Consider the following 16,886-nt stretch of genomic DNA (forward strand, 5'->3'; position numbering starts at 1 on the left):
GTCTTCACAACAGAAACATTTTATTTCAAACGAATTTCTTGAAAGACCCGCCATACAATGATAGTCACCTTTTGGTAAGCCAAGAATACATTATCTGTATTTAATCTTTTCGTCGTATTTTGTTCGTATATAGTCATCTGTATAGTGAACTTTATATTCTAATAAGTCGAAATATAACTTTCTGTAGAGACACTTGACTACGGCGTTATCTTTCTTGATTTGGAAATTCACGCAAGAACTTATGTATTACGATTTCTCACCAGAAAAGAGAATATTTACCCATTTTAAAAATAATGTGTCTCAGTTTTTCCGGTAAGGAGATTTTTAAATGACCATAAATTAGGCGCTTTTGAGCATAAAATAGTTTAACCTGGCATATGTCAGTAAATATATCAGTTCTTGTATTTCACAATTGATCCTGTCTAAGGCTTACTCATTAAATCTTAAAAAGTAACTATACCTTTCATCCACACTTTTTCATGTTGAAAACACGTTAATATTATAATATGTTGATTTTTTAAATTTAATTATGAATAAAATTTCGATAGCATGGTTAAAAACCTATCATGATATCCTGTATTTCTTACAGGATAATATTGTTACAATTTTGGCCTAAATTTCCAGTGATTTCAGGTAAATTTATTTATCAGAATGAACATATTTCCTTGGCACATTCTAGGTATATTTTTGGTAAGTGCTTACGTTTTTAAGGAGAATAATAGCCACCATGTCAAGGTTTGAACCTCGAAGTAAATTAATTTGATATTTATTTTGCATTTATAGAATATTTTTGTATCTGCAAAGGATGATTGCAAATCAAAAGTGTAATTCCCAAATATGTCAATAAATGTGAATTTAACACAATAGTAAAGAACACATAACACAAACTCCAAACACATTGTCCTCTGTCTCTGCTGCTTTCTAACGTTTATCAAGATAACTTGACGATGCTACTGCAATAATTCACAGCAATAATTATGTTTGATCTAAAAGTCCATGGTTTAACTTAGTTGTTACTCACACAAATGGGTTTTATTGTGACATTTCAACAGAAAATACACGCCAACCATGGTATACATTTATCTTTTTTAGCAAAGATCTGAATGTGACAATACGTTTTTTAATGCAATGTATTGAATTGTGTAATTAATATTTCAAATTGGCTTTGCATTGAAATATATACATTTAAAATGTAATAAGTATGCTATTTATTAATTTTGTAATTAATTTAAAAAATAAACTAAAACACTTACATTGTTATTATATTGCACACTGAATGGCTTAATCCCACAATACGTGTTAACAATATGTAAGTTTGACAAGGGTTTTAGTTTATTTGTCATATTAATAATAAGTATGCTATGTGAAATGTTCAAAGACGTACGTAGAGAACCACTCAGGTCTGCTTGAAACATTGGTTCTGAGTATTTATCGATGTAGCTTTAGCTACTCCCTTCTTACATTCAACTGGTAAATTTAATTTGATTAATTAATAACAATCACCGAACATCATAAATATGGTGCTAACGTGTCCGAGAAGATACACTGCAATTTTTTAATACCACGGTTAAATTCGGGATCATTTCAAGAATGGAATATATCAGATTATTTCAGTGAGGTCACCCAAATCTTGAGTCCTTTGGTGTGGGTTTGCCGGCAAAAAGCAGCGGTCAGGCCCCGGGAGGATTAGAGGTCTGTGGTAACCGGACTTGGCGAGCCTGCAAAAACTGCCGCTAGCTCGCCCTTGGCTCACCGCGGTGCGCTAGTGGACACGCTTACCCTTATATACTCAACTATACCATATGTGGTGCATTTCCTATTGAGCTACGGACTTGAAATTTGTTATATTAATTATTTTTTGGCTAACGGCTCTTAATAATAATAATATTACAATTTTATACTTTTCTATTTTTAATTTTAACTTTCAATTTTCGTAATTGCAGAATAAAATAAAAATTTTAATTAATACTTTTCCGTCTATTTTTAATCAATAAATTTAGGAGACAATGAATTAACTAGTCAGTGATATAAAAATCTTATGTATCCAATTTAAAATAAGTTCAGGACGACCGTTTCAAATTGACATGGATTATATGGTACTAATAAGTGTTAAGCTGCATTGGAAAATAGTTTATATCTATATATAAAAATGTTCATAGGTTTTGAGGAAAGGCAAAAACGCAACTAATTATTAACACAGATTATTTAACATAAATTAACATATACCAGATATACTTGAAAGAATTATGTTTAACAAATACTTCAATTAAGTTTTAAATTATCAGTTACAAATGTGAAAATTTACAAACGATTAAAAAAAGAAAATGCAGTGATACTTTTGATTATCATAATAAGTAATTTTTTAATAATAAAATAATAATATTAGTATTAAAAGTTTTAATACCAATAAACATTTTAAATATTCTAATAAACATAAGTGAATAAAGAATTAATTTAATAGTACTCTTACTAACAGAAAATTCATCTAGATTTTGGAAAAGCCCAAAAGTTAACCAAATATTTTCTTTCAACTTGATGGAATTTTCTGAATACGTCTAATGTTTCTTAACTTTTTAAAACTTTAAAACGTAATGCATGGACTGGATATTAAGTTAAATCAATTTCTATCAGTAAATATAAATAGGCTGAAAAACTTGCAGCTATAAAAGTCCTATATCCAATAGTCCAATATTTTTTAAATCCATAAAATATTTCAATTTACTAGAATTAATTATCAATGAGTATACATTAAATTGCTATCGATTTAAAAGTTCGACCCTCTTGAATTTATTTAATAAAGTTTACAAAAAAAGTACTTATTTGTAGTTTACAAACAATTAAGTATATTAATATATAACTACTTTTGATCAAATCAAAATGTATATTTTTCATTTTACTATGCACATTCCATTAGTCTCGTAGTCGATACTAAATGTATGAAATTGTTAAATGTATTATAGTTTATAAGGTTTAGTAATGGTTAAATCAAATAATTGAATCAAATACTTCCTTGCAAGTGAAAGCACCATAAGTTTTAATGGACACTGGTTAGCAAAGTTTTATTTATCATTTAAATACTAACACTTAAAAATATTAAAAGTACTATACACATTAAGAGTTGAAAAACAGTGACTTTTTATATTTAATTATATTGATAAAATAAGCACTTTAAGAGTTAATAAATAATTTTATAATATTATTAGTTGAGATATTATTTAGCTAAATCGTAAGTTTAATCCTATGAAATACCTCTTGAATTACTGCTTCTGAGTACGATGTGCGTGTTTAAATTCAGTTACGAATATTATATTGTATAAAGCCATATTATTTATAGGTTACAAAATGTTTGTATTGTTTAAACTGAGTCTAAAATATATTGTTTATTGGTATATAATTAGTGTTAAACAGACTGTTTACTCACACCAAAACACAACTATATTAAAGTAAACATTGCAACATGTTTTGCCAACATACTGGTAACCGTACTAACATATTCAGGTCTGCCAAGTGACGCTTCTACAGTCTATGAACAAAAGGAGATATGCGGACTTTACAACAACTATATGAAAGTAATCGATAGCAACATGTTTGGCCAACAGAACTGGCAACCATACTAACATATTCAGGTCTGCCAAGCGACGCTTTACAGTCTACGGGTATCTTATCGCTTAAGATCAGGGTCAGAACCATGTGCTGATTTTGCTCCTCATTTACAAATTTAAATTGGTTAAATCCCTATGCTTGTGTAATGGCCACCTATAAATAGTTTTTCACATATAATAATAATATCTATAGTTTAATTACATTTGAATATCGTATTTTATCCACCTGTTTTATTTAAAGTATCTTTCATTTTGTTTTTTGTTTCTTAACATGGTCATTATTTATTTATTTCTAATTAATTTATAACATCTCTCAAATAACCTAATGATTAGGATCTAAACAACTCATGCTGGTAGTCCTGTTGTAAATTCCTTGTTTATATATTTAGTTTTTAATTATTTATTATATAAAACGCTTCTATCGTTAGAAAATGTTTGGTGCCAATGCCTTATGCAGCTGCAAAATACTAAACAAATGTTATATTGTTAAAGATACATTTAAATCTTTATTATTATCAGAATTTGTCTATATACAACGTGTACTCATCTAACTTCCATGGTTTAGACATGCACCAGCCTATAACTCATTTTTGTATGTGTGGAAGTTTAGTTTCATGTCAAATTTAAAGTTTATTCACATCACGAATGTCAAATTATATTTTGTTTTTAAATGTATATACTGTACGATTCTATTTACCATAATGTCTATGTAAAAATGTTCGCTAACACTTAGCCAGATCCCATGAAGTGATGTGCACTATAAATGAACTCGATATTGCATATACATAAATAAAGTTTCATATAAATTTTCATGTCTATAGACCGATCCGTTTTCGAGATATCGCACGGACAGACAGACAGGAATATTTTTCCTTCCCTCGAGTAATAGGCTTCGCTAGCGATCAGCCAATAAAATTTTGGAAATACATATCTATCTGCAATTAGGTTAACTATAGCACTTTTCGGATTGCAATAATTGTTGTTGTATGGTATTTGAGCTTAGGTTTGAGACGCCACAGGTTCAAATCCTGTCTTATTCACAGCATTTAACTTCTATCTAACTTATTGCCGTAACAATCCCCATAAACGCGCCCCATCCCCATAAAAGTTGAGGCATGTTCTTAAAAATCTCAATTTGTAATTTCCTTAAAACGGCTAAATGGCAACGCCACATTATTAACCATGTGCGACGATATCATTAGAGGCTGGTGTGATAACCTTATCCTGATTAGGCTAAAACCTAGAAGGTCGATGCCTTAAAATGTCAAGACGATGTGGCGCGAACACCACGGGAAGCGATACCCTTTGAAAATTTAACCTCATTTCTTCCAAGGGTAATGAGTTTCAGCAAATTTACTAACACAATGCTCTTAATAAGTTATGATATGAATCTCGTTTAAAACCTTAATAGTTCTAATAAACGTGGACCGTTAAAAAAGTAAAAATGTACTTTTGACACAGAGAAATTAGGACTTAAAATTGCTCTTCACCACTTAATCTATAAAACGTTGAGAAACGCTAAGTGAAATGTTTAACATTGGCAAATCGTCACTTGATAACTATTTATTTAAATCAGGAAACGTTTACTTAAAGTTCTTACAAACTTGTTCTTCAACATTTTACTCTATATTTTTGTCGTATTTTCCTCCAAGTCAGACGTCTTCTATACATTTATACGTTTTTAGACAATTAGTTTTGTTTCTTTGCATCTTGATTTTCGTACGAAGATCTTCATTAGTATAAATATCGTATAATGTAATATAGAAGTTAAAATATCCAGTTTGAACCTATTTATTCTGTATCTAAATCCATTATTAAAATACATTCACAATATAATATTGTACTAGAGCGATTTATGTATTTATGGATATGGATTAAAATTAGCTGCAACTCACAATTCCAGGTTTACTAACTTGATTGTGGTCGTAACTACTTAAATTGATAGTAGCTCAATATTGAATCCGAGCTGAAGATAATTTACCTTTGACCCAGAATCTAATGATATTTTCTAGCTTGTACTAGAGCGATTTACGTATTTATGGATATGGATTAAAATTAGCTGCAACTCACAATTCCAGGTTTACTAACTTGATTGTGGTCGTAACTACTTAAATTGATAGTAGATCAATATTGAATCCGAGCTGAAGATAATTTATCTTTGACACAGATCTAATGATATTTTCTAGCTAAATTGGTTGGAAATTGTTTCTCTTATCTATTAAATTTTATTCCTCAAACACTAATTTCTTAGAACCTTAAGAGCCGGATGTAGTGAAACAATCTTGAGTTTGATCTCATAAGCTAATGTTAAACCTCAAACATGATTACGCTCTTACTTTTGTTCGCATAACTGTGGTTTGTGTTTCATTATAAAGACGTGATTAATAAGCACCCAAACGCTTTTCTGTTTTTCATACAAAGTGTGTACTCTTTTATTATTCAAACGATAAAGAACAAAACTATGTATGACTTCTATTGTGGGAAAGCAATAAAAATAAATCCAAATTTTCAAAGTCGGTCAATCGGTTTAATACGTTTAATTATATCATTAAATCGAGACGTCTCTTCACAATTCTATGACCAAACATAAGTCCGTAAGAGCGTTTTGGGTTTTAAATTTTTATAGGTCTAAAATCTGGGTTGTTATCATTAAAGCAGACTGTCAAATAAAGAGTTGTGTTGTATTTAACTCTCTTGGTGAAAATTGTCTTGGTCAACATATTAGAAAAATTATATGATTTAGAATTAGGAAGCGCATGAAACTTTTAAATTATGTTGCAAAAATTAAAGCGTTTTTGTGAAAGTACACATTTCTACGTCATATATGATGATGTTCAAACTGTAGAGAAACTTCCAACATAATAAACATTCTTCATAAGTTCTCACTTGATCAACTTCCTGATATCATCGCCAACGTAACTACCAACATATCAACAATAACGCTGAAGCAGATAAATCAACAATCAGAAACAACCAATATAACATCCCCTTGTCCGCCCCCCCCCCATCTGAAACAAGCAGTGAACAAGGCGAGGGAGGATTCTGTGTCAACTACCGGTATCGGGGAGGGGGGAGTGGAGAGGGAGGACCGGCTACCTCCCACAGGGCTTTAAAAGTCAATTAAAAGCCCGCTATAATATTTACAATCCAAACTAAACCGTTTCCGCATTACCGTTTATGTTTCCAGACTGTTGGGCGAGTGGCTTTTATTGGGCATAAAACTGAGAACGAGCCGGGAGCCGTGCCGCGGGTCTGCGTCTGGGACCCGGTCTCGGCCGGAGGTAGCTCAGAAATTAAAAGTTTATTGCGTTTTCTGTTATCTTCATAGTTCCTCCACTGGGAAAATATAGTATATTTGGAAAGGGGGCCACTCCACATAACATGTGACATTTCAAACAGACGCGGTAAAACTAGTGAACCTTAAGGGAAATATAATGTCATGACTTTGCTCTCGGCCTTAGAAATAGAAAACATATTAAGTTATCTCTCCTTTCTTTGAAAACCAACAGGTTCATTATGCTCACTTGTTCCGCTCACTTAATTTCCGGTTGTATTAAAAGCTGAAATACTACAAACTTTATAGTAACTATGACTCATTTTATTGGTTATTAGTAAAACTTCAATGGAGACATAAAACTTTATACATCATTAAATAACTCTTGAATAAAATATGAAATTGGGTATTACAGATCAATTATAAAATAATATCTATATGTAAAATTTGTTTCTTCCTGGTATCTCTGATAACATTTTGTGTTTTCTTAGAGGCATTCTTTATATAGATCTATATTGTATATACACACATATAACAGGGACAGAATATTTGCCGACATTACCCATTATTCACTGATACAAAACTATCAGTAGCACTACGTTTCGAGATCTGAAATCTTATCTCTTCCTCACGTGTATACCTAACCCAACACATAATCAGTTCTATTTGGTTAACTGAAGAGTACAAAGCTATTGTAACCTGTATTCTGCAGTTCAGTTTTAATAATTAGTGTTATTTTTGTTAAGTACATTTTTTAGATACAGTGTGCATGGAGTAGACACACCCTGACCTATGCGTGTTACGACGCTCAGGTATTTATCTGAGAAAGGTATCAGATTGCAGATCTCGAAGCGAAGTGTTAGTGATTGTTTTGTATCAGTGAACGATGGAAAATGTCCGGAAAATCCCATTTCCTTCACAGTCCTACCATCGTTAAAACAAACTTCAAACAAAGAATAGTCTGATAATTTATATATTATTCCCAATAACTTTGTTTTTGTTTGCCTTGCCACACTTAAACAGTAGACAGCATTAAAATATTTAAATCATGTTGACGTCCTTTAAAAACGTAGGACTTATGTTTTATATAACCAAAATTAATCTAATTATTAATTGTGTTACAGTTTTTAAACCTAGAAAATTGGGATTTATATTAACATTTCAAAACTGTTTTATGTCACTAATCTAAAGTTCTGCATGGGATCTGCAAGATTTGAACTGATACAAAATATGTTCAGAGGCAAAATCAGAATGTGGAGCCGCACACTGGTGCTATCTATAGGCGCACGGGCTGTATCATCTGGGGCAGAGGGTGGTGTAAAGGGGAGAAGGGGTGCAAAAGCTGGAACAAGTTTCAAATTAAATTTCGCTCTCACACGATAAGTATCGTTCCCCATCTGGCGACAGAACAAAGAATTTCGACTGTATTTAGCTTCCTTGGGGCTGAACTCTTTACAAGTTTTGTCTTCGGGCTTACTTATATTAAAAGATCATTAAGTATCTTCAATAATATCCTAAAATAGAGCATTGGAGATTAGAACATTTTTTAAATCGTATAATACTAAACTCTGAAACACAGGATTCCTGAACATAACTTCTGGGATAGAATGTGTTACACTCCAGAATACATCTATATCACAAAAACAAAATTTACTGCTCACAAAAGCATGTGTGGAAATATTTTCTTCTTACATGGTTAATAAAGGGTTAACATTGTAGGGAAGCCTCTTTCCAATTATGTACGTATACAGAGCTAAGTACACTTTTCTCTGGAAACTCAGTATAAACCATAGAGATCTATACATTTCCATTTTTTCAATATACATTATTAAATGCTTGCAAAAATTACATTACAAACTCGTAAAAGACAAGTTTTTGATATTTCAACAGAGGATGCATGGAATGAATGGAAATGGCTGGAATGATGTGCTCATTTGTTTCAAATTCCAATTTATTATCCTTTTAAGGTAACAAATCAAAAGATTCGCGTTTACTATGAAGCTTGGTTTTATTGTGTTAGCTTAGGACAGCTGATTTCCAAGCGGTGTAGGGCGTAGGACTTTAAGTGTGAATTTTAGTTAGCGTCGAATACTGTGTTTAACCGTTCCGTATTTTATCTTATTGGTACCGTACCGCAAAGATCAGTGACCAATAAGAACGGACAGAATAAGGGAATCGACCTCTTCTTTTTCTTAAAAAAGCGTGCCACCCAAAAGTCATTTCTATTATTAAATCTAATCTAGTCTCAGCATTTCTCTGTTATTACAATTAATAGTAGCAATAAAATAATCTTTAATATAGTAATTTATATAACAATTTCTACTTAACTAAACTTCAAAACTGTTCTGCATAATAGCCTAGTATAATTAAACAATTCTAAAATCTGACAAATGACATACACTTTGCAATCTATTGCTCTACAATCTCGCCATTATTTTAACGTAACTTTCTACATACACTGAATTTTGGAAAGTAAAGTAAATGTAAATCATGAAAAAAGTGACTGGCAAGATAAATTTTTAAAATCAATAAAATATACAGCATAAGATATTAAACTGAAAATTCGTATCAAGGTAAAGATAAGAAAACGTATAAATCAAAAGCTTAAAATTATTTTTTTTTTTCATTCATATTGATTTTTGAGGTCTCTTTCATGTAATCGAAACACAATAAATTACTAACTCACTGTGTCTGCATTTAGTAAAAATAATAAAATAACTCGTTAAATACAAACAACCACCATAATCCTCGAACGGTTATCATTAAACCCTCGCTGTTTACAATCCGACGTGGTTGTTTCTTTAAAAGTGGCTGACGAGAGGATTTAGGGCTGGAATTGATGTAACATTTATTTTATTGTAATGTCGGGTGGTTATTAGGGGAATCGGTTTAGCGCATATATCGTACAGTAAGCCTCTTGGCGTTGCTGGGAGACGGTGCGCAGCGGTATCAAGCAGACGATGCTGCTGCCGTAGCTCACCTGCCAGCATGGCAGCCCTTCCCTCTCAAAAACACCGGAGTCCACAGAACCTATGACTTTTCTCAGTCTATACTGGGCATTGATAGTGCAGTATTATGTCAGATTCTTTAATTAGTGATCCGATCGGTCTAAGAAGATATAATACTACACAGAGTATTCACACTCATTCTATTCACCACTCATATCAAATTGATTCACGAAATTACATCTTAGGCAATAAAACATTGCACTAGTATAAAAAAACTGTTTCATACTATAGTCATTAAGGCAAAAATGTATACAAATAAAAATTCAGTCACGGATTATCTCCTAAAGAAAACTTAAACTTTGACAAAAAATGAACATATGTATAGAAAAGATTCTTATCTACTTAATGTTATCACGTTAGAACGGAATTTTATAGTCGTATATTTGTGCCACGTGCTATAAATATTTTTTATAAATATTGTAGTATAAAAAATGATCTGATTGTATAATAAAAATTACTAGTAGGAGTCAATTCAATTGTTAAAACAAATGGTCAACGACTGCACGAAGCTCATTCAATAGTCCACATACACTGATAATATTTTGAGGTGGCTGTTCAAATAATGCTCAGGATATACTCTTACACCTTTAACTAAAATAAAAAATATTTCCATCCAAGGTACGATATATCCCTAAAACCTGTAAAAACTAAGTATCGATAAGTACAACTACTTATTTAAGTTTAAATTTAGATCCAGGAAATTAAAATCTACCATTGATGTAGTATCATTCGTAATGAAATTAATTTATTGGGCGATGGCGAAGCCTATCAATCAGGGACATTTTCCCAGATCTACCAAAAATGTTTGAATGCATCAGTCTTGACTCAACTTTAGTCATTTTTTAATACAATAACAGTATACATGGAGACAATTTAACAGCCTAAAGAATGCAACATGTAAATATATCTGTACAACGTATCACTTATAATGAAACAACTATTAGTGTCCATCAAGAATCAGCATTTGGTCCAATATTATTTGTTAAGAATATAAATTTTAATGCCACTCTAACAATTGGAAATGTAGTATAATAAGCAGATATTGTGATACTATTATTATTAAGAATCCCATTATCACGAAAATCATTGATACAAATAGATAGTCAGACAAAGATAACAGTGAACTTATAATAATACAATTATTCTCTTGTTTTTGAAACATTCACTTGTTATTGAAGACAATAGCATTAATGTTTTGATTTATGAAACCATTATAGGAGAAAAACAGTAAAAAATGCTTAGGACTATATAAATATTGATAAAAGACTAAATTTTTAAACACGTTAACAATTTTGAAATTAAAGAAATGCTTTGTTATGAAATATTCTAGGGAAAAAAGGAAATTGTTCCGCATTCTGATCAAATTAATGAATCATTGCTACAAACCGTATCGCAAATGAAAGGCGTAGGTGTAATTTTCTTCTTTAAAATATATACCCATATAAATTTTGTCATTAACAATCCATATTAAATTTTAGGTTTTATCATATTAAATTCAAAGTTTTTTCTACCATTGTTTCAGTTGATACGTTGCATAGTTCTTTTGTCAGAAACAGATTGGAGTACTGTTGTAGTTTGGATCCATGTTTAAATGGCAGTATTTCAGGACTTGAACAAAACAAGTACAAAACAAATTCCTTCGATATTTATATTATTTAATTTAACTTTCCTTGTGACCGAGACATTTTAACAGCGATTCTTAGAAGACTTGTTTGATACACTTACACCCAGAAGGAACAAATCTGGTCTTACGTTTACTTATAAAATTATTTATGGTAAAATACAGAGTTACCTTCTTTGAAAAAAGATTCAGTTGTTTGTTCCTAGAAGCAACTTGCGTCCATCATAATTTTTTTTGTCCCCAGATGTAATACTATAATTTTTTTTAAACCTTAAGACTTACATTTATTTAATCAGGAGGTAGATGTGTTCGATGACATAGTTGGTGAGTTCAAATCCCAAATTGACAAAGTTTGTTGCTTATTATACAAACCATTCAATTTTGTGTTGTGTCTGTATTTTGTTTGTATTGTTTTGTACATGTGTATGCCAAGTGTCTGAACTTGTACAGAGCACTATTTTAATTTATACATTTTTGCTCAGCCTAATATTCTTATTTGAAGTATTTTTCTCCTTTTAGTGAAATGTATTGCATTTTTTTAGTTTATAAAATGTCAAAATAGCTATAAGGATATCGAATCTGTGGTTATTGTATATATAATTGAAATAAATCAATAAAACTCCGCTCAAAAGTTTCATCCAGTGTATTGAAGGTCCTAAGTAAATATTTTAAAATAGTTATTATAAAAAGAGCCTTCTATGAATGGCCTATGAACGAAGATATGTCCTGAATTATAATCCAGAATAAAATTGCTCTTTGGGGATGTTGTAATGTAGATGGGCTATAGAGAGTTGTTTAAAAAAATACATACAATTGTTTTTTTTAAATGTATATATAAAAATAATATATAAATTATTTTATTAATAAACCCAGTATATAAATTGCTTTCATAGACACAACTCTCGGGGCTTATTCTCTGAACTTACTTTGTTATACGTTTTTGAAAAACCCTTTCAAAATGTACATCTACATCATCGAAGGAAATGCATTAACACAAACACAACGCATGTTTGTGTCAAGAGCATCAAAATGCAGACTGAATATAATTACGCTTTTCAAACACCTCAACAGTCATATTATTACCAAGCTTTCTCATTATATAAAAAAATAATCAATAAAATCTACATTTAAATAAAAATTATACAATTTTGTCATATAGAGCACATTGCACTCTATATGGTTTATAGAACATAATGTAAAAATTTAAATAAAGGGTATTGCGATACATCCTAATGTGTATTTTATTATTTTCATTTCGTTACTAACTAAATTATTGAAACCTTCCAAAATTAAAAATTTGTTACGATATAAGATTAACAATGCAACTTAATATACAGAGTGAGTTTTAAGTCCTGGCACACCTGGATATAATTTAAACGGCCCGAGATATCTATGTTAAACCTTGACCCTATCTATTATAACATATTTTTTTAATTTTTCAAGTTGTTGAAACTTTTGCTCCCCTTTTCTAAAGGGGGGTAAAGGGAGGCAACTAAACATTTTCAAACCCCTATCACGTGACCCCTCACGAGGGGGCGCTGTGGAATGGCCAGCAAGATCTCCTGACCTTAACCCACTTGATTACTTTTTTTGGGGCTACACGAAATATCTGGTTTACAAAACAAAGCCAATTGACGTCCATGACTTAACGCAAAGAATTTTGAACTTATCTCAAACAATTCCTAGAGATCATTTCTTGAATGCTGTCTCAAGTTTTTACACACGTCTAGCACACTGTCAAACAGCCGAAGGTGAACAGTTTGAACACCTGCTACATTAAAACAGGTAACTGTTTTTAGAATTTGCGTTAGTGTTGACTCATGTTACGATAAACAGGACAAGACAGTTACTGATTTTATTATTGTAAATTTGTTATAAAATCTGTTAAAATAAACGTAGCGACCTCTAGTTTGCATTATTGGATTTATTTTTTAATTCCCTTTAAAATGAGGGGTCACATAATGAAAATGTTTAGTTGCCCCCCTTTAGCCCCCTTTAGAAAAGGGGCAAAATTTTCAACAACTTTAAAAATAAAAAAAATATGTTATAATAGGTAGGGTCAAGGTTTCACATAGATATCTCGGGCCGTTACATTATATCCAGGTGTGCCAGGACAAAAAAACTCACCCTGTATGTACGACTTATACGACTTGTGTACTACATGAGCGCCTGATGAAAATAGGAAATCAACACCAGAAGGAACCTTTTAGTAATCTTCCTGAGCTAACTAAATTTCTTATTCAAAACTGTACTGCTGTAATTCAATTCCTAAATTGATACTTTACAGGTATAAAATCAATTACGCTATTAACGAAAAATCTCCTGCAAGCATATTTATTTATTTCAAATAATAAAGTAATAAGGGATGGGAGTATGATTTTGTTTACCTATATATATATATATATATATATATATATATATATATATATATTTGGCCAAAGCAACAATTTTTGCACTATTCCAAGAACAGAGCACTTCTTGAAATTACTCATTTGTGGAATTAAACTGAAACTGCTTTATTTCAGAGGAAAGATTGCAGCTGCAAAAACTGGGAAAATATTTCCTTCCTGTTTTATCTTTAGTGGAGAAAGAATGTAGATTGTCTAGTGCCGTCACGAACTTTGTTTCTTTTATTTATCACAATTAATAATGAAATAATTACTTTATAAATTCCTCAATAAAAAAGTCTGCAATTTAGTCATGTTACTATTCCTGGGCACCGTAAAATTAAACATTTTGGAACTACTTACCAGAAAGTTTGAAAGGCAGTGATTCCGCCACCCTCTGAGGGTCTAGATGGGCTCCGAACGGAAACGGCCGAGGACCAAAATGAAACGGGTGGAATGGCTGATGCCCTGTAAACAAGAAACATGTGTAAGAAATTCAACTATAGTTACATTTAATTATGTTTAAATGGCAACACACATACATATTGGGATTTTAAATTTATTGATATTATTAGTCCCTATGATTTAGAACCTAGTATTGTAGTATAGATAGTTAATTTCATATAAAGATGGTTGATAAAATAAGTTGGACAATTGGTTTATATAGAGTTACGTCAATAGCCAGCGTATGAAAAAGGTGAGTTAATTGAAAAATTAACCGTGTTCCACCTCACAATTCTGTTAATACAAATGTCTGGATGGTTAATACATGCAGGAGAACTCTGAAAATACCTGACAGAAAGTGAGAACACTCACTGGTCTTGGACCTAGGTTCCCTGGGGCCGTCCACGGTGACCTTGATGGCCTTGTTGTAGGTGGCGACTTGCGGGGGGCAAGAGTTCAGAATGATGGTCAGCGTGAAGCTCTTCCCTACAACAAACCGAGGGTACACGTCATCAGATGACCGAAAATAAGAACGCAGAGAGTACCGTAGAAAGATTGCGTGGAGGACTTCTCAGCTCTCATTCCTAAAACTCACGTGATTTTCAAATCTGTGAAGCTACTGGAAGGTACGTCCATGAGATCCATGACACCATATGAAGTTCTCTTCTGCAAAATAATTCACAATTTTATTTTATTATCAAGAAGTTGATAATTTTTTAGGTTAAACGTGTAAAAATGCAGTTATATTTTGTCAAAGGAGTGCAAGATCGACCAAAGAACTAATCAACCATAACTTTGGTATATGAGTAATTAGGTACTGAAAGCGTTGATCAATTTACAAGGAAGCGATGACTGACGACGTTTCACAGCATAATCCGCAAATAAAAATTAAAGCAATGTTGAACATGGCTGAAACGATAGAAAAAGTTCTTTATATATAAATATAAAAATGTTTATACACAGAAAGTAAAGATGTCCACAATACATTTTCTCCCATCAAGATACTTAGTTTTGTATGAGCTTATAAATATGATGACACAATACATAGATAAACTTTTAAGACTTCTTATGTTTGCTGTAAAATTTCAATAGAAAATTAATTTTTTATGGGGTGAGTTACTCGGAACAAGCCTGCAATGTGCAACAAAGAAAATAAGTGTTTCAAAACATTAATAACACAAGATATGACAACCGCCGTTGCCTCTAGAGGGGGAGTAATATACTAAATGTTCCGTTGAGAAAAATAACGAAAAATAAGTTTTTTTCTAACAATTCGAAAAGAATCACCTGATCTTTAAAAGCATTTGACACATGCATTATAAACTAGTACTAAATACTTGATTATCTCAAAATGTTGATGTATCAGACAGAAAACATTAAAAGTTTTAGTCATTATTTCTATTACTTTTGTATTAGTATTACATTACAGTAGTGTGTTAGTTATTCATAACAAATTGCCTTAGAACGTTGATAAAAACAAACTATACAATCACTAGAACGCAAAGGAGCCTTTGAAAGGATGTATACATTTTACAATATGAGACGTTCAGTTTTCAGGCCCATACATGCAAAAATATGCTCAATAGATAAAAAAATGTTTCATTAAAAAGAAAAGTTCAAAATTGTAAAGGATGAGGTAGCAAATTCAAGATATTTCCTTATTGGATATAAAAGTACATTTTGGTTTTGAAGAAACAACAGTTGAGATTAAAATGAGCAAAATAAATTATAAATTATAAATCCTTGGATAAATTATTCCTTGGAACAGTAAATAATGATTGGTTCTGACTGCCTACGTATGTCATCCACGCATACCAAGGTTAAACACGCAATAACATAACACAAGGTAGAAAGACGCCACACTAAGAGTCGCGTAACTGGTTTCAATGAAATTGCATACAAATGGTCAAGTCTAGAGTGGAGTGCATTCTAAATGTGTTCTGCGGACAAACAGATAGGCAGACAATCGTACAGAAAAGACATTTTTAAGTTCCACCACACGACAAAAGAGCCTATGTGTCTGATTACTGTATGATCTCCATTCTATGCGCCATTATAACACGTATTTTTAAATAAAGTTTAACTCAAAATTCAACGTCTAGAGATTAAACTTTTTTTTCTACATTAAGTTGGGATACATAGCAGTGTTTATATAATAAAAGAATACACTGTTTTTATTCAATACTACCCACCAAATCACGAAAAGATGTTGTACATGTAGGAGGAGTTAGCTCTACACGGGTTATTATTTATCACACATTAACGTTATGATAACATATTTTGTGTGCTGAAGCTCTAGACAGGAAATATATTACTTTTTCATGGTAGGCTCAGATGAACAATTGCTAGCGCTCAAAAAGAATAACGGGCTCATACCGGTGTTCAAGCCTGGTTCTCGGGTAATATTACCTTAGACGCAAGCCACCCCTACCAGCACCACCTAGATATTGCGATAAAACATAATTTATGGTTGCCTACTCCCACCACCTACATAGACAAGGGTTTTGATTGAGTAGAAGCGTCAGCAAATTCATCAAAGTAAAGGGCTTT

The 16,886-nt window shown here is 31.6% G+C and overlaps 1 protein-coding gene across 2 annotated transcripts in view; it reads right to left on the reverse strand.

Moving 5' to 3' along the window:
* The window catches only part of LOC124362366 (segmentation protein Runt-like), a 65,997-nt gene that overhangs the window by 14,904 nt on the left and 34,207 nt on the right, over positions 1 to 16,886 (reverse strand). For both annotated transcript variants that reach the window (XM_046816804.1, XM_046816803.1), the window contains exons 2-3: positions 14,709 to 14,822; positions 14,256 to 14,360 (exon numbers count right to left, since the gene is read on the reverse strand). In XM_046816804.1, the coding sequence (XP_046672760.1) occupies positions 14,256 to 14,360; positions 14,709 to 14,822 (219 nt within the window). The remainder of the gene's footprint in view (positions 1 to 14,255; positions 14,361 to 14,708; positions 14,823 to 16,886) is intronic.

Source organism: Homalodisca vitripennis, chromosome 5 (genome assembly GCF_021130785.1).
Source record: "Homalodisca vitripennis isolate AUS2020 chromosome 5, UT_GWSS_2.1, whole genome shotgun sequence".
NCBI classification, from domain to species: Eukaryota; Metazoa; Arthropoda; class Insecta; order Hemiptera; family Cicadellidae; genus Homalodisca; species Homalodisca vitripennis.